The sequence below is a fragment of the Protopterus annectens genome, chromosome 16.part0, assembly GCF_019279795.1.
Source record: "Protopterus annectens isolate FY-2018-M chromosome 16.part0, PAN1.0, whole genome shotgun sequence".
In the NCBI taxonomy this organism is placed as follows: domain Eukaryota; kingdom Metazoa; phylum Chordata; order Ceratodontiformes; family Protopteridae; genus Protopterus; species Protopterus annectens.
In genome coordinates this window covers 101,112,774-101,139,285 of record NC_056750.1, presented here as the reverse complement: position 1 = coordinate 101,139,285, position 26,512 = coordinate 101,112,774, and the positions used below count along the sequence as shown (strand labels likewise).

General features: G+C 44.3%; 1 protein-coding gene across 1 annotated transcript in view; it reads right to left on the bottom strand.

Annotated features, from left to right (window-relative positions):
- LOC122790997 (N-acetyllactosaminide alpha-1,3-galactosyltransferase-like) overlaps positions 1–26,512 on the bottom strand; it is a 311,933-nt gene that overhangs the window by 26,488 nt on the left and 258,933 nt on the right. The window contains exon 5 of the mRNA XM_044058738.1: positions 22,531–22,599. Coding sequence (XP_043914673.1) covers positions 22,531–22,599 — 69 coding nt within the window. The remainder of the gene's footprint in view (positions 1–22,530; positions 22,600–26,512) is intronic.

The following is a 26,512-nucleotide window of genomic DNA, read 5'->3' as shown; positions in this document are numbered from 1 at the left end:
TACAGCTGGAGTTTCTTCAGTCTGGCTGCATAGGGCATCTGTTTGAGGCCAGTAATCTTCTTGGTGAGGTACTTCTGTGGTCTTTCCAGCTGTTGCAGGTGTCTTGTAAGGTGCATCCCAAATGGGGCATTGTACTCTATGATGGGCCTGATGAGTGATGAGTAGAGGGTGACAATACCCTCTTTTGATCTAGATGTGAACCCTTTTGTGATTAGGTTGGCCACATAGAAGGATTTTCTAAACACCTTGGCAATATGATTATCAATGGAGAGATTACCATCTACTTGGGTCCCCAGATCCCTTATTACATTTTCTGTATTTAGTAGTTCACGGGTACTTTGTTTTTTTCCAAAGGGGATGACAATGCACTTTTTGGCATTTAGCTTGAGAACATGATTTTGACACCAGGTATCTGTCTCAGTGAGACCCTTCTGAAGGATGTCTGTATCAGCTGGACAGTCAATTATGACCCCCAGTTTGCAGTCATCTGCGAACTTGGTCAGCCTTAGTCCTCCTGTGCTTGCCTGTACCTCTGAGAAGTATATGCCGAACAGGAGGGGTCCCAGGACTGAGCCCTGGGGGACGCCACTTGTAACCGGTTTAGAGTCGGACCTAGAGCCTGAAACTCTCATCGTGCAGGTTCTATCTATGAGCCAATTGGCAACCCATCTCTTGACACAGGGGTTTATGTTCAGGCTGGTGAGTTTGTCTATAATACCAGAATGGGGAATGGTGTTGAAAGCCTTTGCAAGGTCTACGTAGGCCATGTGGACCTCCTTCTTTCCCTCATCTAAAGCCTTGGTAACTGTCTCAAAGATGTCCACCAGGTTTAGGAGGCATGATCTGCCCTTAACAAAGCCAGACTGGGTAGGGTCCAATGTTTGGAGGTTCCCAATGTCTTTTTAATGAGTTCCATGATGATGCAGCTCCATAGCCTTTCAGACCAGGGTAGTCAGGCTTATAGGGTGATAGTTCCCAGGGTCTGTTGTGGCTCCACCTTTGTGGAGCAGGATAACTGTTCCTGTGCACCAGTCTATGGGTATGTAGCCTGTACAGAGGCTGAGTTCGAACAGTGTGTTTAGGTGATGTGTTAGTTCATTTTGGAGTTCGTGTAAGACATAGCCTGGGACACCATCCGGTCCCATTGAAGCTGTGCTTTTGGCTTTGGATAGGGCTGTTTTAACATGTTTGTCAGTAATTGCTGGGGCTCTACATTCTTCTGGTATGATTATTGGCCCTTTATAGGGGGTGAGAGGGGGTGAAGTTTGCACTAAACCTGTCTGCCAGAATGTTGGCAATATCAATTGGTTCAGTGTATTTTGTGCCATTCTGCACTAACTCAGAGCAGATCTGAGAGTTTCCACTTAGATTCTTGACATAGCTAAAGAACGCTTTGTGGTTATCTTTGGAGTCCTTGGCAATTTTTCTTTCGAAGCTAGCCTTGGATGATTTTATGAGGGATCATAGTTTCTTGCTGATACTGATCAGGAATGTCTTTCCTTCTTGTGATTTTACTCTTGTCTGTACTAGTTTCCTCCATCTATTGTATAGCTTGTTTATTGCCAGGGGTCCACCAGACTAGTTTTCTTTTTTTGGAGGTGTGAGTCTTGGTTTTGCTTGGGATAGCAATATTGATGCATTCTTGCAGGTGCTCATAGAGTGCCTTTGTAAGGGATTCAGCAGCTTGGACAGCATTGTCCTTTAGCATGGGGGCTGTGAACCTTTCCACCTTGGTCTTAAGTAACGTGAAGTTTGCTTTTGAAAAGTTTTTCACGGTGGTTTCTTTGATTGGGAGTGGGGGCGGAATGTGGATATCCAGAGTGATTAGTCTACGGTCTGATCTAACCAGCGAGGGGTTGACCTCCGGTGTAGAACACCAGTCACCCATGTTGGTGATGACCAGGTCCAATATGTTTGTCACCTCTGGTGGGGGTGCTGACCAGTTGATCCAGGGCATTCGAGTTTATAAATTCTAGGAAGAGTTGGGCAAGGGAGTTAGTACTTGAGTAGTTCTCCCAGTTAATGTTTAGGTAATTGAAATCACCCAATATTAGGGCATTTGGTAGGAAATTCATATTTTCCAATGTCTCCAGAAACGCGGAATGAGGGTCCTGGGTCATGGTGGGTGATCTGTAGCAAGCTACAATTTGAATTGCAGTTTTGCCCATTGTTAGTTGCACATGGATGATCTCTGAGGCATTGTGCTGTGCCACTAACCTGAAGGTGTGGGTATTCTTGATGAATATGGATAAACCCCCACCTTTTCTGTTTTGGTCCAGGTTCTGTGGCCGAAAAGTATGGTATGAGTTATAGCCTGGTAGTGCTAGGGTACTCTCTGGAGCCTTAAACCAGGTTTCTGTTACTGCACAGATATCGATGTTCTCCATACTGAGGAGTGCCTCGAGTGCATGCATTTTGAGGTTTAGACTTCTGGCATTGAGTAGCATTACCCTACATTTTTGGTTACTTGTGCTATTTACGGTGGTGGGTTTGTCTTTTGAGCCTTGTCTACAAAAGGCACTATGGGGGAGGCAAAGGTCTTGGCCAGTATTCAAAAGCCTAAAGGTGACAGGTGCAAGCCATCTCTTGTGAAGCAATGTGGCTTGTTGAGCATGTCATCCCAGGCGGACAGATACTGGATCCCCCTTGAATGACAGCAGAAACTTAGCCAATTGTTGAAATTGATAATTTTTTCTTTATACTGCAGTATCATTCTTGGTGAGGGCATGATGCTACTCAGGGTCAGGGTCATACTGGCCTGGGCTACGTGATCAGAGAGCTCTTCCATTTCTCTTTTCATGTAGTTCAGGGAGGTACGTCTCAGGTCATTCACACCAACATGGACAATGACAGAGTCGTATTTGTACTTGTTCTGGAGTGACCTGAGTGCTTGTGTTATGTGGTGGATCCTGGCACATGACAGGCAGCTAACTGTAACCTTCTCCTTGTCCAGCCTAGTTAGTGGGACATCAGTGTGCCTGACTATAGAGTTGCCTATTACTAGTGTGTTGGGTATGTTATTTTGTGTTAAGGGCTGTGATTGCGTGGCACACTGATTATGTGAAGTATGTGTTTCATGGTTGGTGATGGGGTGTGGAGGTTGCTTGGATGTCTGCTTTGGAGGTCTCTGTTGCTTTGGCAGATTTTTACTTAGAGCCTCCGAGTATGCTTTCGTGCATTTATGTGTATTATTTGCTGGTGTTGGTTTAATAGGTCTATGTGAGACTGGTGGTGTGTTGCAAGTATTTTCCTTCTCCTTTTGACTGTCAGTTCCAGTCTGGGGTTGAGAGAGCTTTAACTCCAGTTTGTCTGTATAGTTGCATCTCTCTCATATATTAGTGTTTGGTGGTAGGAGGAGAGGGTTGCCTGTGTACATGAGGCAGTTGTAACATTGCCTCAAAATGCCCAGATTCACTAGTTGGACTGGAGAGTACACCTGAAACTGCCCTTTGGACATGCCTGAATAGATAAAGTGAGCTGTTTCACAGATTGCCTGGTAGGGATGTCTTTCTGGACAGTATAGGGGGGTCTAGTGCTAGGGTTAATTAGTGCTTGCTATAAGTTTTGAGCATGTGATGGGCTGTGAAATGAATGGTTTGAGTGCTTAAGTTAAAAGTTTGTCTAGTTCCAAGGGAAAAATTGAAGAGTACACTTCGCGGAGCCGGGAATAGTTTAACCCTAGCTAACCGGCGCTGCCCGGTGGGCAAAACTATGCAAATGCTGTTTTTATAGCAGGGAAATGATAAAGATAGAAATTAGCCCAAAATGGCCAATAAACTACTAACTTCTGGGCTGAAACCACTCCTCCAGGGAAAGATAGGCTGCTCAAAGCTCCCCCCTCTCTCGCAGGTGAACAGAGAAACTTCCTTCTATCAAAGTAAGGTATGGGCAACACAGAAACTTGTAACACAGCCCTGAATTCAGCAATAACCTGAAAACTGGACTATACTAGTTCAGAAACACGGTGGTGGTGCTGCGGTAGCATTGTCGCCTCATAGCAAGACGTTGTCCTGTTCGATTCTCAGCTAGAGCGTCTTCTGTGTGGAGGTATACGTGAATGGGGCATGCCTTCATTGAAGGTTCTGCATCAGGGCTGGTAATCCACTACCAATCATTAGCGGACCGGAGTTCTGCTGTAGCAACCCCTAACCGGGAAAAGCCGAAAGACACAAACAAACATATATATATATATATATATATATATATATATATATATATATATTTTTTTGTTTGTTTGTTTGTTTTTTTTCAGAAAATAAAGCAGATACAATAAAAAAAAACACTTTAAATGCACAGAAATGGCTATCGCACATTAATGTGTAGCCTACAACAGTTAAACAGATTATTGAAACACATGGTAAGATTTTACACAACTCTACTATGTCCCTATATTCACTGCTGCAGGAAGAGTGCCAAAGCTCAAGAGGAAACTTTGGAGGGGGAAGGAGCAGAAGAGACCCCCAAAAAGCTATAAAGAATGACAGTAGCAAAGCCAGCCCTAGCTCTAGAGATACCACCCAACTTGTGCTTGGTAAAGGTATACACAGAGGTCCAGGCAGTTGCTTCAACAATAGAATTAGTATCTAAGCCCTTGAAAGAAAACACCAGAAGAAGCTGCAGCTCTGGGAGAATGTGTCTTAACGGAAGAAGGAAGGTCTTGCCATAAAAAGTGCAACAAAAGTAAATAGCCTTAGAAATCCAAGACATAATAGTTTGCATGGAAACAGCAAGTCCCAAAGACCTGGGATGAAAAGAAACAAATAACTGATCAGATTTTCTAATAGCTTTAGTCTTATCTAAATGAACCCCGAGGAGCCTATGCACATCCAAAGTATGAAGCACCCTCTCACTGTCACATTGTGGAGAGAGGAAAAAAAGTAGATCATTAACCATCTTAGGCATAAAGGAAGGATTAGTATGCAAGAATACACTGTCCTCATGAAAGATCAAAAAAGGATTACAAGCCATAAGGGCTTGCAACTCAAGACAACCGTCTGGTAGAAGTAAAAGCTAACAAGTCTTTCAGGAACAATGTTGCAAGGAAATCAAAGTAGCAGGCTCAAAAGGAGCCTGAGTCAGCTTTTCCAAAACAAAATTAAGATCCCAGGGAGAAGGAACAGGCTTCCTGGGAGGTCTAATATTAAGGATGCATTAAAGAAATTGTTTCACCTCAAATCTAGAAGCTAAAGGTGGAGAAAAAGGCAGACAAGCAGGGATAGCTGATAAGTGGGCCTTAATACAAGAATAGGCCAAACCAGCATTGAGCAACTCACACAAATAAATGAGAGAACCAAAGGAATATCCACAGTAAGTGGGTCCAGGTTATGAGAGAGACACCAAATAGAAAATCTCTTCCATCCAGATAAGTGGGATTTTCTAGTAGTAAGTTTCCTAGCCACCTGCAGGACTTGAAGCACATCCTCAGAAAAAAGTTATCTATGAGGAATCAAAATCCTATCACCCATAATGTCAGTTGAAGCATGGACAGGTAGGGATGTATGAGAGATCCCTTGGCTTGTGTGATTAGATCTACCCTGTGACGTAACTTTTGATGACTACCCTTGGCTAGATGCAGAAGTAGAGGGGAACCAGTGCTGTCACAGCCAAAAGGGAGTCACCAACAACATTTTGAGAGTAGCCAGTTGAATTTTGAGCAGGACTTTTAGAATGAGAGGAAGGGGAAGGAATGTATAAAGGAAAACCCCTTCTAATAAAATGAGAGGGTGTCCACCTTCCACACCAGAGGACCTGGGACTCTGGCACAAAACAGAGGCAAAAAGATTCACTCGAAGAGTACCCCACTGGTGGATAATTTCCAGAAACACATCCCTGTGAAGCATCTATTCATGGGACTAAGTTAAAGACCTGCTCAGAGTGTCTGCCACAAGGTTCTGACTGGAAGGGATATAAACTGCCTGAAGAGTCACTTGATAGCAAGACCCCATACTAGAAGTGCCAACCGGCAAAGAATATAAGATATCGCTCCTCCCTGTTTGTTGATATACCACATCACTGTGATACTGTCTGTGAACACCTTGAGAGGCCCTGGGGGGAAGAGAGGATGAAAGGCCTGAAGAGCCAGTAGAAGAGCTCTCATCTCTCTGACACTGATGTGCTCCTTCTGCTGACGAGGTGAGCACACCCTTTGTACCTTTAGGGAGCCAAATGTCACTCCCCATCCCATGTTTGAAGCATCAGTGAGCAATTAATGAGAGGGAAGAGGGGAATGAAAAGGGATCCCTGGATTCAGAGAAACTGCTGAATCCACCAGTGAAGTTCCGGTCTGAGACAAGGAAGAACAGGAACTACAAAGTCTACAGGATGTGCAGGTTGAAGCCACACTGACTTCAGAAACCACTGAAACTTTCTCATGTGAAGTTTGGACAGAGGGAGCATCAGAATGGTGGAAGTCAAGAAACCCAGAGCTCTCAGAAACTCCCTGGCTGTAATGGAAGCCAGAGGAAGAAGCATGTGAAAGAAAGAACTGAGAGTTAAGGGCTTTAGAGGGGGCAGGAAAGCCAGCACTGGCACAGTCTGAATCCTGCAACCCAGAAAACCAAGATCCTGAGAAGGAGTCACAGAAGACTTTTTGAAATTTATAGTGAACCCCAGGCTCTGAAGAAGGGAAACGGCAAAATGAAGATTTTGCAAAAGGGTCTCTGGAGAGGATGCATGAATCAGCAGGTTGTCTAAGTTAACATTTTATTTATTTATTTATTTTATTTTACATTTGTTAACCGGGATAGTCCGACTGGATAGATGTCCATTTTCAGCGGAGGCCCGGGGAGAAAAGCTCCAAGGTTCATAACACACATAAAGAACAATTTATTAAGTAGTAGTTACATACATGTTGCAGACTTGAGCACTACAAGTATTAAAAAGAGATAATATGTACATATTAGCATTCAGGATAATGACACAATGAGTGGCAGTTTATTCAGTTTACCCTTCCTGGTATGAGAAAAAAAAACTATTTCTAAAAATGGAGGTAAAAGAAACAGAGAAACAGAGAGAACACTAGTCAGGGTTAGAGCAAGGACATAACCAGTGTGTTCTGAGGTAATTATTGAGTTTGTTTTTGAATAAGGTTAGTGATGGCTCTAAAGTCAGGTCCCTTGAAGACTGAAAAAAACAATCACAGGAGTAAGGCATTTGGTGAACACTGTTGGGGCAGTAGAAAGGCCAAAGGGCAAAGCAGAGAAGTGAAAATGCCAAGAAGCAACAAAGAAATGCAAATCTTCTTGAAAAGAGGATGGATTAGAATATGGAGATAAGCATCCCTGTGATTCAGAGATACCGTATAGGCCTGAGGCAGAGAGAGAGGAAACAGAATCTGAAGGGACAACATTGAAGGGACATCTGAAAGGAAGGCACTTTTAGAAAAGTGTTTAGATGAGAGAGGTCTAGAATAGATCTCCAAGTGCCCTCTTCTGGGCACTCAAAACAGTCTTGAGTAGAACCCTCTCCACCTTTGGGACACAGGCAACTCTTGAATAGTACCCTGAGATTTTGAAGAACCTCTTGGAAAAGGGAAGTTTCTTCCAAGGCAGCTGAGGAATGCCCATAAAAGGAGGACAGGATTTGTACACCATGAAGTACCCCTGATGAATGATCGATAGAACCCAAGAATCCTGAGTGATCTGAAGACAAACAGGAAGATAAAAAGGAATGTGGTTGGGAAGAGATGGATAGTTATATAGCACATGGTTTGCCTGGAAAGGAAAGCTTCAGAGTCCCTGAAAAGTGAGCAGCCATAGCAGGAGGAGTGTGTTTGCCATTCTTCCTACCTTTAACAGAAGGGCAGGATTGTCTACAAACAGAGGCAGGCTTAACGGGGTAGCTTCTCTGAAATTTAGGCACAGGAGAAACAAACATGTTTAAGTTCCTGAAAGGCCTTACCCTTATCCTGAAGGGACTTAAACAAACCAGTGGCAGCTTCCCCAAACAAAAATTTAGAATTCAGAGGAGCATCCATCAACCTAGCTTTAATATATTCAGGTAGAGGTTGAAGCCTAAGCCAAGAATACCTCATCACAGAACCAAAAACAGCAGCCCTGGAAGAGGCATCTGCTGCATCATGACTACATTTAATAGAATGACAAACAACTTGAGAGGAAGTCCCTAACAAAGAAAGGACAGAAGTTTTACCTTCAGAGTCTGGAAAATCAGAAATAAATTGACAGGCCTGAGAAAGAAGAGCCAACACATACCTAGACATATGGATCTGATAATTAACAGCCTTAAAAGCTAAGGTAACAACAGTGTAAACCTTCTTACTCAGCCTTTCCATAGCTCTGCTGTCCTTGTCAGAAGGCAAGACCTTGTGTGACGAAAGCAAATGAGATGGCTTATCCGAGGCTACAGACACTACAGAGGGGTCACCAGCAGGACGTATATATAGAAAGTAATCATCAGGCACCATATACATCTTATTAGGTTTCTTGGGAGTAGAGCACAGAGACATGTGCATGACAGTCGTCGGAAAAAGCATCCGGCAAAGCTGTCAAAACAGGAAGAATAACCTCAGGTTTAGGGGATTCCGACTGCAGCAACTCATAGCACCTGTTAAGGATATGAGACATGAGCACAATCCCACTTAAAAAATCCAGCATCCTAGAGTGTGTGTCCTCAAAAGGAACATTAGGATTAATACATTCCTCCTCCTCTGACCCATAGTCCAAAGGAGAAGGAATTTGAGCAGAATAAATAAGGGACTCTGTATCAAAATCCAACTCCTCCTCAGAGGAATCCTGTTCTCTGGGCCTTGTAAGGGGAGTAGAAGACCAAGGAGGAGCAGGAACCAAAACCCCCTGAGGAGGCTTTAAGAGCATTAAAGCAGTAAATAGCCCCCGAGTAAAGATCTGCCACTCACTCTGTGGATCCCTAGGAGCAGAAGAAACATATAACTGTATTTGTCTTAATATTGCTACAACTCAAGTGTTCTAGGTTGCACTGCATCTGAACTGTTTGTGTGTTTTAGCTGCTTTTCTGTATATATAGACTTCTCTGTATATGTAGACTAGCTACTTATTCTGCTGTATTACTGCCTCTTAAATTGTTTTTCAGTTGTGCACTTGCCTTGCTCCATTTAAAAAGTTTTAAATTAGTAATTTTGTAGAGTTTTAATTGCATTTACAGTTTAGGACTACACACTCAAGTGTGTTAGCCTTTTCAGTGTTTATTTACTGTATTATTGCATTGTTTAGCCTGTTTCAACAAAAAAAAAATACTATCTTATTTGCTCGTTTCTCACCTTTCCTAGCCAGTCCAGATCCCAGGCTTTGCTTGTCTCAGGACTTTATTTTCTGTGTTCAGAGCTATCCAGACCTTGCTGTGGTAGAGGGAAGTCCTACTGCTTACCAGTGAGAGTGGTGAGCATTGTACTGCCTGTCTAACACTAGAGGAGTGGTTTCCAGCTGTGAAATTGTAATTTTATTAGCTGTTTTGGGCTGATTTGTATCCCTTTCAACTTTCTGGCTTAAAAACGTGTGTGTTTACACATGTTTGACATCATGCAGCACTGCGAGGCTACAGTTAAACTATTCCAGGTGCCAGAAAGTGTGCTCTTCAAATTTTCCCTTAGAACTAGCTGGTTTCTCAGTAGTAGCACTAAAATCTGAACCTCTGTGACTAGCACTTGCTCTAGAACCTGCTGGAAAGCACTAGGAAGCCTGAAACTGATACAAGCACTCAACTCTCCTTGTCAATAAGGAGACATTAATTGTAGGCACTAAACAGCCTATAATTGCAAAGTACCTTGCAAAGGTAAGGGAAAACAGCTCTTAAACTTTACAAAAAAGCACGTAAACAGGCATGTCCAAGGGTCAGCTTCCGGTGATTTCTCCTGTCCACCTGGTGAATCTGGGCATATTGGGGCAATGCGGCAACTACCTCATGTACACAGACAACCCTCTCCTCCTACCACCCAACACTACAACCTGCTAGAGATGCACTTACATAGCCAAACTGGAAGCAAAGTCTCTCCGGCCAAGATTGTGCTAGACGGTCAAGAGGAGAAGGTTAATACTTGCACTACACCTTAAGCAACTCATAGCCCTTCAAAACCACACCATCAACACCCACACATATCAACACTAAACCCACATATGCAGAGGCCCTTAACATTAACCTGCCCAAGCAACAAGGACCTCCAAAGCTGAAACACCAGTCACAACCAAAGTGACACACAGCTCACAACACCAGTATGCCACTCAACAACAGCCCCTAAGGCAAGACAATGTACCTAACACTTTAGTCATAGGTGACTCTATAGTCAGGCACACTGATATCCCACACACCAGGCTAAACAAGAGAAAATTACAGTCAGCTGCCTGTCGGGTGCCAGGACCCACCACATAACGCGTGCACTCAAGTCACTCCACAACAAGTACAAATACGACTCTGTCATTGTCCATGCTGGAGTGAATGACTTGAGACGTACCTCCCTGGACTACATGAAAAGAGACACGGAAGAACTCTCGGATCATGTGGCCCAGGCAGGTATGACCTTAGCCCTGAGTAGCATCCTGCCTTCGCCCAGAATGATACCACAGTATAAGGACAAAATGACTGACTTCAACAATTGGCTAAGCTTCTGGTGTCATTCAAAGGGGATCCAGTATCTGTCTGCCTGGGAAGACATGATCGACACACCACAATGCTTTGCCAGAGATGGTCTGCACCTGCCACCCCTAGGATTCAGATTACTGGATAAAGCTCTTGCCATCCCTATAGTGCCTTTTTAGGCAAGGTTCAAAGGACAAAACCACCACTGTAACAGATACAAGCATGCAAAATCTGAAGGTAATGCTACTCAATGCTAGAAGTCTAAACCTCAAAATGCACTCTCTCGAGGCACTCCTAAAAATGGAGAACATTGATATCTGTGCAGTAACTGAAACTTGGTTCAAGGCTCCAGAGAGCACCCCTGCAATACCAGGCTACAACTCTTACCACACTTTTCAGCCACAAAACCAAGACCGAAACATTAAAGGTGGAGGAGTGTCCATATTCACCAAGGATATTCACACCTCCAGACTGGTTGCCCAGCACAATGCATCTGAAATTCTCCAGGTGCAACTAACACTAGGTAAGACTGCAATCCAAATTGTAGCTTGCTACAGATCCCCCACCATGCCCCAAGATTCTCACTACACCTTTCTAAACATACTGGAAAATATTAAGATACAACCAAATACCCTAATACTGGGTGATTTCAACTACCCTGCCATTAACTGGGAAAACTACTCGGGTATCAACTCCTTTTCCCAACGGTTCTTGGAATTCATAAATTCCAACGTCCTGGATCAACTAATCCACTGTCCCACCAGGGGCTCCAATATCCTAGACCTGGTCATTACCAACATGGGAGATAGATGCTCCACACCAGTGGTCACCCCCTCATTGGTCAGGTCTGACCATAAGCAAATCCCCCTTGACATCCACATCCCACCCGCACCTCCCAGTAAGGAAGCCTCCTTAAAAACTTCTCCAAAGCCAACTTCATGCTACTGAAGTCAGAAGTGACAAACTTCATGACACACATGCAGATGGGATCTGAAAGTTCGACTGCAGAATCCTACACTAAGGCACTGTACGAGCACATCCACTCGTGCATGAATCATGCCATCCCAAATAGAACCAAGATGCTCTCCTCAAAAAAAAAGAAGCCAATCTGGTGGTGCCCTGCTATAAACAAACTATACAACAGAAGGAAGAAACTGTTGAGAAAAGAGGAAAATCCCAGGATGCAAAAAATCTCCCTCACCAACCTCAGTAAGAAGCTGAGATCCCTCATAAAATCCTCAAAAGCTAGTTACGAAAATAAAATTACCAAAGATTCCAAAGACAACCACAAGGCATTCTATAGTTATGTCAAGAATCTAAATGGCAATGCTCAGATCTGCTCTGAGCTTCAACAGAATGACATTAAATATACTGATCCCAAGGATATTGCCAATATCCTGGCAGATCGATTTACTGCCAACTTAACCCCCCTCTCACCCCCTAAAGGACCCATCTCAATACCAAAAGATTGCCAAATTCTGGTAATCACGGCCACACAGGTTGAAACCGCACTCTCCAAAGCTAAGAATACAGCATCCATGGGACCAGAAGACATCCCAGGCTGTGTACTACATGAACTACAAAATGAACTGGCACCTCACCTAAGTGTCATGTTTAATCATAGCCTCACTTCAGGCTTCATGCCCACTGAGTGGCACACAGCTACAGTTATCCCACTCCACAAGGGGGGATACACCTTGGATCCCAGGAACTACTGTCCCATCAGTCTGACTAGCCTGATCTGCAAGGGCATGGAACACATTATCATGGAACTTATAAACAAAGACATTGGCAATCTTCAAACACTGGACCCCACCCAGTTTGGGTTTGTGAAGGGCCAATCTTGTCTCCTGAACCTGACTGACTTCTTTGAATCAATCTCTAGAGCTGTGGACGAGGGTAAGGCAGTCCACACAGCCTATCTGGACCTTGCCAAGGCCTTCGAGACCATCCCCCATTCTGGAATTATGATAAACTTACTAAGCTGGGCATAAATCTCTACATCACTTGATGGGTTGTCAACTGGCTTACTGACAGAACCCAGACTGTAAAAGTAGCCGACTCCAAATCCATCTCCAGACAAGTGACAAGTGGAGTACCTCAGGGTTCAGTCCTGGGACCACTCTTGTTTGGCATCTACTTCTCTGAAGTACAGGCCAACACTAAGGGACTCTGGCTAACAAAGTTCGCAGATGACTGCAAACTGGGAGCCATTACTGAATCCCCAAATGATGTGGATATTCTACAAAAGGGCTTTACAGAAACAGATGCCTGGTGCCAGAGCCATGGGTTCAAGCTTAATGCCAAGAAATGTATGGTTATACCCTTTGGAAAAAAACATGTACCCATGAATTACCACATAGGTAGCAGTACACTAAACATCGAAAGTGTGATGAGAGACTTAGGGACACAGGTGGACAGTGGTCTCACTTTCGATAACCACATCGCCACAACAGTCAGGAAATCCTTCTATGTGGCACACCTCATCACTAAGGGCTTTTCATCCAGAAAAAAGGAGGTCATTGTCCCACTGTACTCATCCCTCATTAGACCCATTATAGAGTATAATGCCCCTTTTGGTATGTACCTCACAAGACATCTGCAACAGCTGGAAAGGCCACAGAAATACCTCACTAAAAGAATCACAGGCCTAAAGCAGATGCCATATGCTGACCGTCTAAAAAAACTCCAGCTATACTCTGTGGCATATCGTCTACTCAGAGGTGATCTCTGCTTAGCATACAAGGCCATGTCAAACCCTGAGCTGTTGGACATGCTCCACTTAAAGAAATCCCAATCCCTCAGAGCCACACGCTCCAGGGATTTAAACCTCGTTATCACAACGAACAAAACATGCTGGAGGGATAGGTTCCTGACCCAGAGACTCCCCATACTCTGGAATAGACTGCCCATACATGTCAAGCAGAGCCCCTCCTTGGCCCTCTTCAAAAGGAACCTTGATGATTGGATGGGAGATAGGAAATTCACCCCGGGGATCATGTCAGCCACCCTGCTAGACAGGGATCCACAGAAGTAAATACTGTGGGAAGAAATATCCAGGGAATTGTTATGGCTAGACTTGTATAGGCCCTGGGGCTGGTAGCCTAGTACCAACCTATGAACCTACAAACATGTTTACTTTTGGTTTAAGGGAGCATCCCCTCCAAAAAATTAGAAGGCTCAGGCACAAGAAGGCAGTCAAGAACAACAGTGGGAACTTCTTCCACAACTAAAATTTGAGGAACTCCACTAGGTCCCTCATAAAAAAATCAACCGTGGTTCCCCTGAATGTCTGAGATGGATGCCTCCAAAGCCTCATTGGATGTGCTGCCAGACAGACCTTCATTGGCCTCCAACATTGTTGTGGCACAGAAATCCAACAACACAACTGTATGAGCCCCCATGTTTGTAATGACCTCAGAAGAAACACAGCAGAGGCTGAACAGCAGAAGATTCTGGTCATACTTTTTTTTTCACCTTCTTCCCTACTGGCTGACCCTCAGGGTGGAGATTTCTTCCACTGCATCTTTAGCGAGAAGCTTAAGACCCTGTTTCTCAAGATACAAGGAAAGGGACTGTGAAGGGTTTTCAGGACAAATGCCTGACAGATTGAACAAGATGTATGGTCATGAAACGCTCCTAGGCAAAAAAAAAAAAAAAAGCACTTATTGTGGTGATCTTTATGGGAAATCTTGTCTCCCACACTGGCATTTACCCCTCCTGGATGACATTAACCTCAAAGAATAGAGAAAAGCAAGTGCTAGAAGTCAGAAAACAGGCAAATGTAGTCACTGGAAAATGAAAATGCATTCAACTGACTGAAAATGGATGCAGGTAAACAGACTGATGGTGAAAACATATGTTCAGACTGGCAGCAAAGTTGTTCTGATTATGATAGGTCTGAATGTCACCTTTATGCCCTATACTATGCAGTAGTCTTTGGTAGACTGGTCGGACATTGGGCTTCCATGACAGGGGATCTCATATATTATGTATACTCCAGCAGTGAAAGTAAGGACATCTTGCCTACTTAACCTGGTAGACTGAGGGGAAAATGGTGCATGCCAGTTTCCTTGACCTGGCCAAGGCATTTGATACAATACCCCATTCATGTACTGTTGACAAACTCTCAGAACTAGGCATAAATCCCTATATAACTCAATGGATTGGCAGCTGGCTTACAGATAGCAACAAAGAAGTCAGGATCTGTGAAACTACCTCCATCAAGAGACCAGTCACCAGGGCTCTGTGTTGGCAATGACAGCATCCCAACAACGTTTTCAAAGGCTTTCAATTCAAAATACAGGAGCAGGTTCTCAGATAGCACTGTAATACAACAACCTCATTGTACACAGACTCCACAATGGGGAAATCTTTGACTACATTACTGCCTATATCCAAGAAGGACCTAAATGGTCTGACGGTTATAAACATAACTTGCTTCTCCAAATGGACACATTTATGCCAAAACATAGGCTAATATACTTCAGCCAGTGCATTCTATCATGATACTTCCCACTCCATGCTGGTTTCATTAAAGACATCATGTGGGCTCTATTATCACAACTCTGCAGGTATCATAAAACTCAACAGAAAGGGTCTTACTGTATCAGCTGATCTTATAGAGGGTCCTTGTTAATGACTGTCAGAACTGGCAGGTCTTCCCTACCAATTGGAATTCTACAGTTTTTTCAGCAAAGTCACACTCAGTGAATATCACTGCACCTAGCAATGCATGCTGTGATAAAACATACATAATCTTGTACCAGAACAAGCTAACTAGTTTTTTTTTTTTTTGTAGTAACAAAACTGATCTTTGCTGCCATCATTCAAAGTTCTCCACTGCCATGCCTGGACATCATTATAAGAAATGCCCCTGTGGCCATCAATTTATTAAAGAAGCTCTGCATCAAAATTTCTGGTAAAGCCTCCGGGGTAAAGGAAAACATTAAAAATCGCTGCCAGTACCAGAAATCCAAACTTGTTGCTCAAAACCAGAGGAAGATGAAGCTGCTAGCCAATTTTTCTATGGCAGTAGCATTTAATACATTTTTGCAAGATGACTAGTGGGAATGTCATTCCTACAGTCATAGAACCCATCAGGGAAGGCCCTCTTAACTGGATTTTTGTTAATCAAGCACGGACACATTTAGTAACTTCAAAAAGGTACACAGTAAAGTAAGGTGGGACTATCCATAACAGCTACTGAGAGAGATAGGCATCACAAACGCTGAAGTTCAAGATATTTCTTTATTGAATCCCTTAGTTTCAGAAAGAATCCAGAACAACTAGATCTGGTTCCTGCTACTCATACTACTGTGTTCTCGAATTTCTCTGGAATAACAAGATCTTGTCCCTACTACTCATACTACTGTGTTCTCGATTTTTTCTGGTATAACAAGATATTATTCCTACTGCTCATAATACTGTGTTCTCAAATTTCTCTGGAATAACAAGACCTTCTCCTACTACTGATACTACTGTGTTCTCGAATTTCTCTGGAATAACAAGATCTTCTCCCTACTACTCATACTACTGTGTTCTTGAATTTATCTGTTCTTAGGATTATTCAGGACACAGTACAGTAATTACTCTGCAGCTCACCAACAGTTTGGTCCTGAGGATCTAGATCAGTTCAAGATTCTGCAAGTTCTCTGTATGTGTCACATCTTAACAATGAGCAATTCACTGATATTCAATCAGAGGAGACTGAAAGACATAATGGGCTTCTGAGAAACCCATTTTATGTAAGATACAAAGCTGCCTCATGCCTGCATGCAGGGGTGTGTATCGTCTTGCATCTCCTTGACTAAAATAATTACTTAGAAGGTTGCCAAGCTTTTGGGGTAAGATATGAAGACAAATAGATAGACTTATAGATAGATAGACAGACAGATACCAGATTTTCTACTGCTCTTAGCTAATAAAACATTCTCACCACCAAGTAATGGCTATACAAATATGCAACACTTATGAAATGCTGCACCAAATAAATCTAGGTTATCTGGTGAGGACAAGGTCATGTTAAGGACAAGAATAACCTAGAATTCCAGAGATGCTCATCTGTGAGTGACATGATGAGACAAGCTGACCCACCCCTTCCTAGAGATGCACATCTGTGAGTGACATGACGAGACAAGCTGACCCACCCCTTCCTAGAGATGCTCATCTGTGAGTGACATGACCGGACAAGCTGACCCACCCCTTCCTAGAGATGCTCATCTGGGAGTGACATGACGAGACAAGCTGACCCACCCCTTCCTAGAGATACTCATCTGTGAGTGACATGACGAGACAAGCTGACCCACTACTTCCCAGAGATGCTCATCTGTGAGTAGGGTTGCCACCTTTTCAAATGACCAAAGTGGGACATTTTCGGTACACACATCAGATTTTACAGGCTGACATATACCCACGGTCAGTACACAGGATAGAACTTAACTTTTTTGCCAAAAATAAAAGCTTATTCTTGTAGCAGTTTAATTGCTTATTCTGTTCTTGTAACATTTATGAATTTTAGATACAGAAATAACTATTTTATGCAACAATTACATAAAATATGGGACATAATTATGTCCTACAATCTCAGGACATTTGCCATTTTTAATATTTTTTGTCAGGACACAACTGCCCAAAGAGGGACTGTCCCTGCAAAGTGGGACATGTGTTAACCCTATCTGTGAGTGACATGACTAGACAAGCTGCCCCACCCCTTCCTAGAGATGCTCATCTGTGAGTGACATGACGAGACAAGCTGACCCACCCCTTCCTAGAGATGCTCATCTGTGAGTGACATGACGAGACAAAATGACCCACCCCCTTCCTAGAGATGCTCATCTGTGAGTGACATGGCAAGACAAGCTGACCCACCCCTTCCTAGAGATGCTCATCTGTGAGTGACATGATGAGACAAGCTGACCCACCCCTTCCTAGAGATGCTCATCTGTGAGTGACATGGCAAGACAAGCTGACCCACCCCTTCCTAGAGATGCTCATTTGTGAGTCACCTGACTAAACAAGCTGACCCACCCCTTCCTACAGATGCTCATCTTTGAGTGACATAACTAAACAAGCTGACCCACCCCTTTCTAGAGATGCTCATCTGTGAGTGACATGACTAAACAAACTGACCCACCCCTTCCTAGAGATGCTCATCTGTGAGTGACATGAAGAGACTACCTGACCCACCCCTTCCTAGAGATGCTCATCTGTGAATGACATGACGAGACAAGCTGACCCAACCCTTCCTAGAGATGCTCATCTGTGAGTGACATGACGAGACAAGCTGACCCACCCCTTCCGAGAGATGCTCATCTGTGAGTGACATGATGAGACAAGCTGACCCACCTCTTCCCAGAGATACTAATCTGTGACTGACATGATGAGACAAGCTGACCCACCCCTTCCTAGAGATGTTCATCTGTGAGTGACATGACCGGACAAGCTGACCCACCCCTTCCTAGAGATGCTCATCTGTGAGTGACATGGCAAGACAAGCTGACCCACCCCTTCCTAGAGATGAAGAGACAAGCTGACCCACCCCTTCCTAGAGATGCTCATCTGTGAGTGACATGGCAAGACAAGCTGACCCACCCCTTCCTAGAGATGAAGAGACAAGCTGACCCACCCCTTCCTAGAGATGCTCATCTGTGAGTGACATGACGAGACAAGCTGACCCACCCCTTCCTAGAGATGCTCATCTGTGAGTGACATGACGAGACAAGCTGACCCACCCCTTCCTAGAGATGCTCATCTGTGAGTGACATGACGAGACAAGCTGACCCACCCCTCCCTAGAGATGCTCATCTGTGAGTGACATGACGAGACAAGCTGACCCACCCCTTCCTAGAGATGCTCATCTGTGAGTGACATGACGAGACAAGCTGACCCACCCCTTCCTAGAGATGCTCATCTGTGAGTGACATGACTAGAAAAGCTGACCCACCCCTTCCTAGAGATGCTCATCTGTGAGTGACATGATGAGACAAGCTGACCCACCCCATCTTAGAGATGATCATCTGTGAGTGACATGACAAGACAAGCTGACCCACCTCTTCCTAGAGATGTTCATCTGTGAGTGACATGACTAGAAAAGCTGACCCACCCCTTCCTAGAGATGCTCATCTGTGAGTGACATGACTTAACAAGCTGACCCACCCCTTCCTAGAGATGCTCATCTGTGAGTGACATGATGACACAAGCTGACCCACCCCTTCCTAGAGATGCTCATCTGTGAGTGACATGATGAGACAAGCTGACCCACCCCTTCCTAGAGATGCTCATCTGTGAGTGACATGATGACACAAGCTGACCCACCCCTTCCTAGAGATGCTCATCTGTGAGTGACATGATGAGACAAGCTGACCCACCCCTTCCTAGAGATGGTCATCTGTGAGTGACATGACTAGACATGCTGACCGACCCCTTCCTAAAGGTGCTCATCTGTGAGTGACATGACAAGACAAGCTGACCCACCTCTTCCTAGAGATGCTCATCTGTGAGTGACATGACTAGACATGCTGACCGACCCCTTCCTAAAGGTGCTCATCTGTGAGTGACATGACTTAACAAGCTGACCCACCACTTCCTAGTGATGCTCATCTGTGAGTGACATGATGAGACAAGCTGCCCCACCCCTTCCTAGAGATGCTCATCTGTGAGTGACATGATGAGACAAGCTGCCCCACCCCTTCCTAGAGATGCTCATCTGTGAGTGACATAATGAGACAAGCTGACCCACCCCTTCCTAGAGATGGTCATCTGTGAGTGACATGATGAGACAAGCTGACCCACCCCTTCTAGAGATGCTCAACTGTGGGTAGGGATGCCACCTTTTCAAATGGCCAAAGTGGGACATTTTCAGGACACACATCAGATTTTACAGGCTGACATATACCCACGGTCAGTACACAGGATAGAACTTAACTTTTTTGCCTGAAATAAAAGCTTATTCTTGTAGCAGTTTAGTTGCTTATTCTGTTTCTTGTAACATTTATGTATTTTAAATACAAAAATAACTATTTTATGCAACTATTACATAAAATATGGGACATAATTTTGTCCTACAATCTCAGGACATTTGAAATTTTTAATATTTTTTATCAGGACACAACTACCCAAAGAGGGACTGTCCCTCGCAAAGTGGGACATGTGTTAACCCTATCTGTGAGTGACATGACCAGACAAGCTGACCCACCCCTTCCTAGAGATGCTCATCTGTGAGTGACATGATGAGACAAGCTGACCCACCCCTTCCTAGAGATGCTCATCTGTGAGTGACATGATGAGACAAGCTGACCCACCCCTTCCGAGAGATGCTCATCTGTGAGTGACATGATGAGACAAGCTGACCCACCCCTTCCGAGAGATGCTCATCTGTGAGTGATATGAAGGGACATGCTGACCCACCCCTTCCTAGAGATGCTGTCTGTGAGTGACATGACGAAAGAAGCTGACCCACCCTTTCCTAGAAATGCTCATCTGTGAGTGACATGATGAGACAAGTTGACCGACCCCTTCCTAGAGATGCTCATCTGTGAGTGACATGACCGGACAAGCTGACCCACCCCTTCCTAGAGATGCTCATCTGTGAGTGACATGACTAGAAAAGCTGACCCACCCCTTCCTAGAGATGCTCATCTGTGAGTGACATGACTTAACAAGCTGACCCACCCCTTCCTAGAGATGCTCATCTGTGAGTGACATGACGAGACAAGCTGACCCACCCCATCTTAGAGATGATCATCTGTGAGTGACATGATGAGACAAGCTGACCCACCCCTTCGTAGAGATGCTCATCTGTGAGTGACATGATGACACAAGCTGACCCACCCCTTCCTAGTGATGCTCATCTGTGAGTGACATAACGAGACAAGCTGACCCACCCCTTCCTAGAGATGCTCATCTGTGAGTTACAATGACGAGACAAGCTGACCCACCCCTTCCTAGAGGTAATCAACTCTGAGTGACATAACGAGACAAGCTGACCCACCCCTTCCTAGAGATGCACATCTGTGAGTGACATGACGAGACAAGCTGACCCACCCCTTCCTAGAGATGCTCATCTGTGAGTGACATGACGAGACAAAATGACCCACCCCCTTCCTAGAGATGCTCATCTGTGAGTGACATGGCAAGACAAGCTGACCCACCCCTTCCTAGAGATGCTCATCTGTGAGTGACATGATGAGACAAGCTGACCCACCCCTTCCTAGAGATGCTCATCTGTGAGTGACATGGCAAGACAAGCTGACCCACCCCTTCCTAGAGATGCTCATTTGTGAGTCACCTGACTAAACAAGCTGACCCACCCCTTCCTACAGATGCTCATCTTTGAGTGACATAACTAAACAAGCTGACCCACCCCTTTCTAGAGATGCTCATCTGTGAGTGACATGACTAAACAAACTGACCCACCCCTTCCTAGAGATGCTCATCTGTGAGTGACATGAAGAGACTACCTGACCCACCCCTTCCTAGAGATGCTCATCTGTGAATGACATGACGAGACAAGCTGACCCAACCCTTCCTAGAGATGCTCATCTGTGAGTGACATGACGAGACAAGCTGACCCACCCCTTCCTAGAGATGCTCATCTGTGAGTGACATGACGAGACAAGCTGACCCACCCCTTCCCAGAGATGCTCATCTGTGAGTGACATGACGAGACAAGCTGACCCACCCCTTCCTAGAGATACTCATCTGTGAGTGACATGACGAGACAAGCTGATCCACCCCATCCTGGAGACGCTCATCTGGGAGTGACATGACGAGACAAGCTGACCCACCCCTTCCTAGAGATGCTCATCTGTGAGTGACGTGTCTAGACAAGCTGACCTACCCCTTCCTAGAGATGCTCATCTGTGAGTGACATGACTAGACATGCTGACCCACCATACTGGAGATGCTCATCTGTGAGTGACATGACGAGACAAGCTGACCCACCCCTTCCTAGAGATGATCATCTGTGAGTGACATGACAAGACAAGCTGACCCACCCCTTCCTAGAGATGCTCATCTGTGAGTGACATGAAGAGACAAGCTGTCCCACCCCTTCCTAGAGATGCGCATCTGTGAGTGACATGACTAGACCAGCTGACCCACCCCTTCCAAGAGATGCTCTCTGTGAGTGACATGACGAGACAAGCTGACCCACCCCTTCCTAGAGATACTCATCTGTGAGTGACATGATGAGACAAGCTGACCCACCATACTGGAGATGCTCATCTGTGAGTGACATGGCAAGACAAGCTGACCCACCCCTTCCTAGAGATGCTCATCTGTGAGTGACATGACGAGACAAGCTGACCCTCCCCTTCCTAGAGATGCTCATCTGTGAGTGACATGACGAGACAAGCTGACCCACCCCTTCCTAGAGATGCTCATCTGTGAGTGACATGACGAGACAAGCTGACCCACCCCTTCCTAGAGATGCTCATCTGTGAGTGACATGATGAGACAAGCTGACCCACCCCTTCCTAGAGATGCTCATCTGTGAGTGACATGATGAGACAAGCTGACCCACCCCTTCCTAGAGATGCTCATCTGTGAGTGACATGATGAGACAAGCTGACCCATCCCTTCCTAGAGATGCTCATCTGTGAGTGACATGATGAGACAAGCTGACCCACCCCTTCCTAGTGATGCTCATCTGTGAGTGACATGATGAGACAAGCTGTCCCACCCCTTCCTCTTTCGTTTCATTTTCCCTTTTCAATGATCACTAACAACTTTCCACAAAAGGATGATTAAATGCCCAGTTTGGTGCATCTCCGAGTATGGTAATTAACAGGCTATGATCAGCATTTCTGATTTATTCTCACACAAAGACCAAACAGCCAGTTTAATTATTTACAACAATTTTAGAACAGTTTATTCAAAGTTGTTTTAATATAATGTATTTGTTTTATTTCTGCATTATAACATTTTGTTTTTATGAATTCACCTGCTAGTAATAATACTCACAGTGCATTGAACCAGTTCTTTGAATGTGGTTGTTCTTCTTTACTGCTTACTGAAGGATCATAGCATTTGCTAGATAAAAAGCAGAAATATAACTCAGTCTGATAAAGTGAGCGAAAAGCATGTCACCTGCAACTGTTTTCTTCTTCTTAAAGATCGACAAAAACAGTGTAAGCATGCACATAAACAAGATAGACATTTTCTCCCAACTTCTATATTCAGACCTCTGAAAATATCAGTTACTGATATTCATGTCTCATAATTAATTCTGGAAACAAGTTGCGCAGCTATGAGACTGAAATAAAGGAAGGACTGAGGGTATCTTTGCTCTGTGGAATTTACTGAACTTAAAGCATTCTGCATATTATTAATACTTAGAGTCTAGTGCACAGACTGGGGATATCTTAAAACCATGAAAGGCCTGCTTACTCAAGCAATGGCCATTCTATATACATTGTCAAGAATGTGTACAATATCAAAATGCTGTCCAAATGTATTGTTACATCATATAAGGTTAACCAAATATAAAAAGTATTAGACGTGCCACCATATTGGTTAGAAAGTGTCAAAGCAGTGGCATCCAAGGTAATCACGTGACAAGGTGCAAATAAATTTTGAAGAAAAATGAATCATAAGCTGGATACAACAATTGGGTCTTTAGGGACCTTTTAAAACTGCTGAGCACTCAGGTGGCTCAGTGGCTTTCAGGCAGTAGGCTCCAAAGATATGGACTCCAACAGGCAAAAGGTCGAACTCCAGAGGATTTCAGCTGGACCCCTGGAACCACAAAAGCAGCACCTGGGTTGAAGAGCTGTGTGTCATCAGCATAGTGTGACACTACAAACATTGTCTTTTGTCAAGATCATGCAGGCAATCCAAGTACATTGTGAAGGGGATGGTCCCTAAACTAAACTGCTGCAGTACAGTGTATTCCTGAGAGAAAGTAAACGCTGAGATGATTCTAGATCATTCTAGATATAATTCTCTCAGTGAACTGCTGGGGAGGGAGGAGGTAAACAACTTCATGGTCATCATGGTAAAACTGCACTTGCTGGAAAGATGTTCCACCAAGATGGTGTGATCGACTATGCCGAATGCTACAGTGAGATTAAGGAGGACGACCGACACCAAGCAACAAAGCTGACCTTCCGCCATGAGTGCATCATCAAAAACCAAAGTACAGGAAGTCAAACTAGTGCATCAAGTCAGGAATATAGAATGAAAATGGGGGCCCATGTTCCCTGAGTTTGAGTCAAGCAGGCTACTCAGTTGTAAGAACAGAGTGCTTGGACTAGCAGAATGGAAGACAAGATTCTGCATTTGGGGAACCACATCAGAACAAATTACAAGTCACATCATTGCCTGAAGGGACAGGACTTGTAAACTGCCTACTTGACATACAGTACATTAGAGCACAGAGTATAGAGTCAAATGTTGGCAAACAGTAATGCACAACTGTCACTGAAAGCAATGAGCATCAAACTTAATGTGTGTACTTAAAGTAGGTTTACACAGAAGCTTCAACCCCCCCCCCCCCAGCCTTTTCCTCCTTGCATGGAGGATTTGATGAGTTTTGGTTATTTTATTACATCGCCTCTGAGATCACACTATAGTGGGATAAGGGCAAATTCCCTGACTCTGCTGCAATGTTATCTTGCACAGAAAGTATCTGGCAGGCAGAAAAACAAGGAAAAAGATATGCTCATAGAGATCACTTATATATATATACACACACAGACACACACACACACACACACAAACACACACAAACACACACACACACACACACACACACACACACACACACACACACACACACACTCATATAGATCAATAGATACACAGCCACACGCACATACACCCTAACTCCAGAACTATTGTTATTCTTCCACCAGTATTAAGTGATCTATATGAGCTTCTTGATGGTCTGCTTTGGCCATAAGCTTAATAAGAACGTGTGAACTTATGACTGCTGTATCTTAAGTAAAGGGAATTCTCTAAGGTCCTGTACCCTCAGGCTTATTACATATTCACATATACTTGCTGTTTTTTCATACTTTCCATATAAACAATATAAGATCATTTCGATGTTCACATTTCTGCCCTCCTGACCTTAGTAATGTTTATATCAGGGGAGTGGGTGAAGTTACTGATGATATCTCATCCCCCGGTTACAAAACAATCCAGAGAATTCATTCACTGAAAAGAACCAGTAACTTGGCAAGACACTTGTCCCTAATACAGGATTATAATGACAGGGAGGCCATCCTTCAGGAAGTTGGACTCTGGGCCCTGTGTTAGTGATGGACATATCTATGACACTGGATTACAGTAATGCGCTATTCCAGATGAGGAAAACCTTCATTTTTGTCTATAACAAAGCTCTGTGCCATAGTTATGTCTGGACCATTCTAGTGCCCAGCAAAGCCTAGCTGCATACTACAGCAAAAGGCAGATGAGATCCCATGTACAGTGGAGCTATTTGTGAATTTCATAGCTGTTAAGAAGAAATAGGTCCTACAGGAGTAACAGAAACATGAAGACACTGCAAGCCAGTGAAGGAAAAAGGTACATCAGGCCTGCACTGCAAATTGTATAAAATCTCCAGAATAAAAGTAGAGTAGTGGGTCTTCCTCTAGTCAGACCTACAACAGTACTACCCCTAAAGTTAAGTTAGAAACTGGTGCATCAAGAGGTCACATCTTCCCTGTGGGAATTTGCATTTCTATTCATTTGGTGCCTTTCAGACTTTAAGGAAGGATGACAGTGACTTTATTGATGACTCCCTCATCTACATGCTTACCCCCACCCCTTAAAGGAGAACAAGATGATGTGACCATAACTGTGGAAGTGCTACCCAAGAGCCTGCCACCATGACAGTGTTACAGTCAATACACCTAAATCAATGTATTTCAGCTTTGGTTAGGTCGTCCCCCCATTGTATTGTCCTGGTATAAAGATGCATGGGGGGGTATTATCTGTCCACATTGCTTGTCCCTACACTATGATACTTATAATGTTACTCCTGGTGTGCCACACTGGTGGCATAGAAGGATAAAGCCCTGACTATGGCCCAGTTAGCAGCTAGGGTGACTGAAGGACAGGTAAGAGGGAAAGGGTATGTGTTCATCAATGATGTACTCTGAGGGGGCCGTTTGGTCCAAAGAAGGGAGTTGTCCTTGGATGCAATTGATGGGAGTGGGAGATAGAGCAAAGAATGGGCAGGACATATAAAGAATACCCCATGATGGATTCAAAGATGTTCATAGGTAGGTACTAGGCTATCGGTCCAAGGGCCTACTTAAGAGTAGCTAACAAGGCTCCCTGGCTTACGCCACCCAAGAAAGTTATTTTCCTGTGCCACTGTCGAGCAGAGCCACAGAAGTGATCCCCAGGGTGAATTTCCTATCTCCCATCCACTCACCAAGATTTTTCTAGAAGAGTGCTAATGAGGAGCTTTGTTTGATATAGATAGGTAGCTTGTTCCAGAGTATGGGAAGTCTCTGGGACAGGAATCTATCCCTCCAGCATGTCCTGTTTATTGAGGTGACAAGGTTTAGGTCCTTAGAGCATGTAGCTTGGAGGGATTGGGATTTCATTAGGTGTAGCATGTCCAACAGCTCTGGGTTTGACATAGGTTTACATGTTAGGCAGAGATCACCTCGGAGTAGGCAATATGCTACAGAGTAAAGCTGGAGTTTTTTGAGGCAGTCAGTGTAGGGCATTTGTTTAAGGAAAGTAATCCTCTTTGTGAAGTACTTTCTGTGGCCTTTCCAGCTGCTGCAGATGTCTTGTGAGGTGCATTCCAAAAGGGGTGTTGTACTCTATAATGGGTCTAATGAGTGTCGAGTAGAGGGGAACAATTACCTCTTTTTTCCTGGATGAGAACCCTTTTATGATGAGGTGTGCCACGTAGAATGACTTCCTGACTACTGTGGTGATGTGACTATCAAAGGAGAGACTACTCCCCACCTGGGTCCCAAGG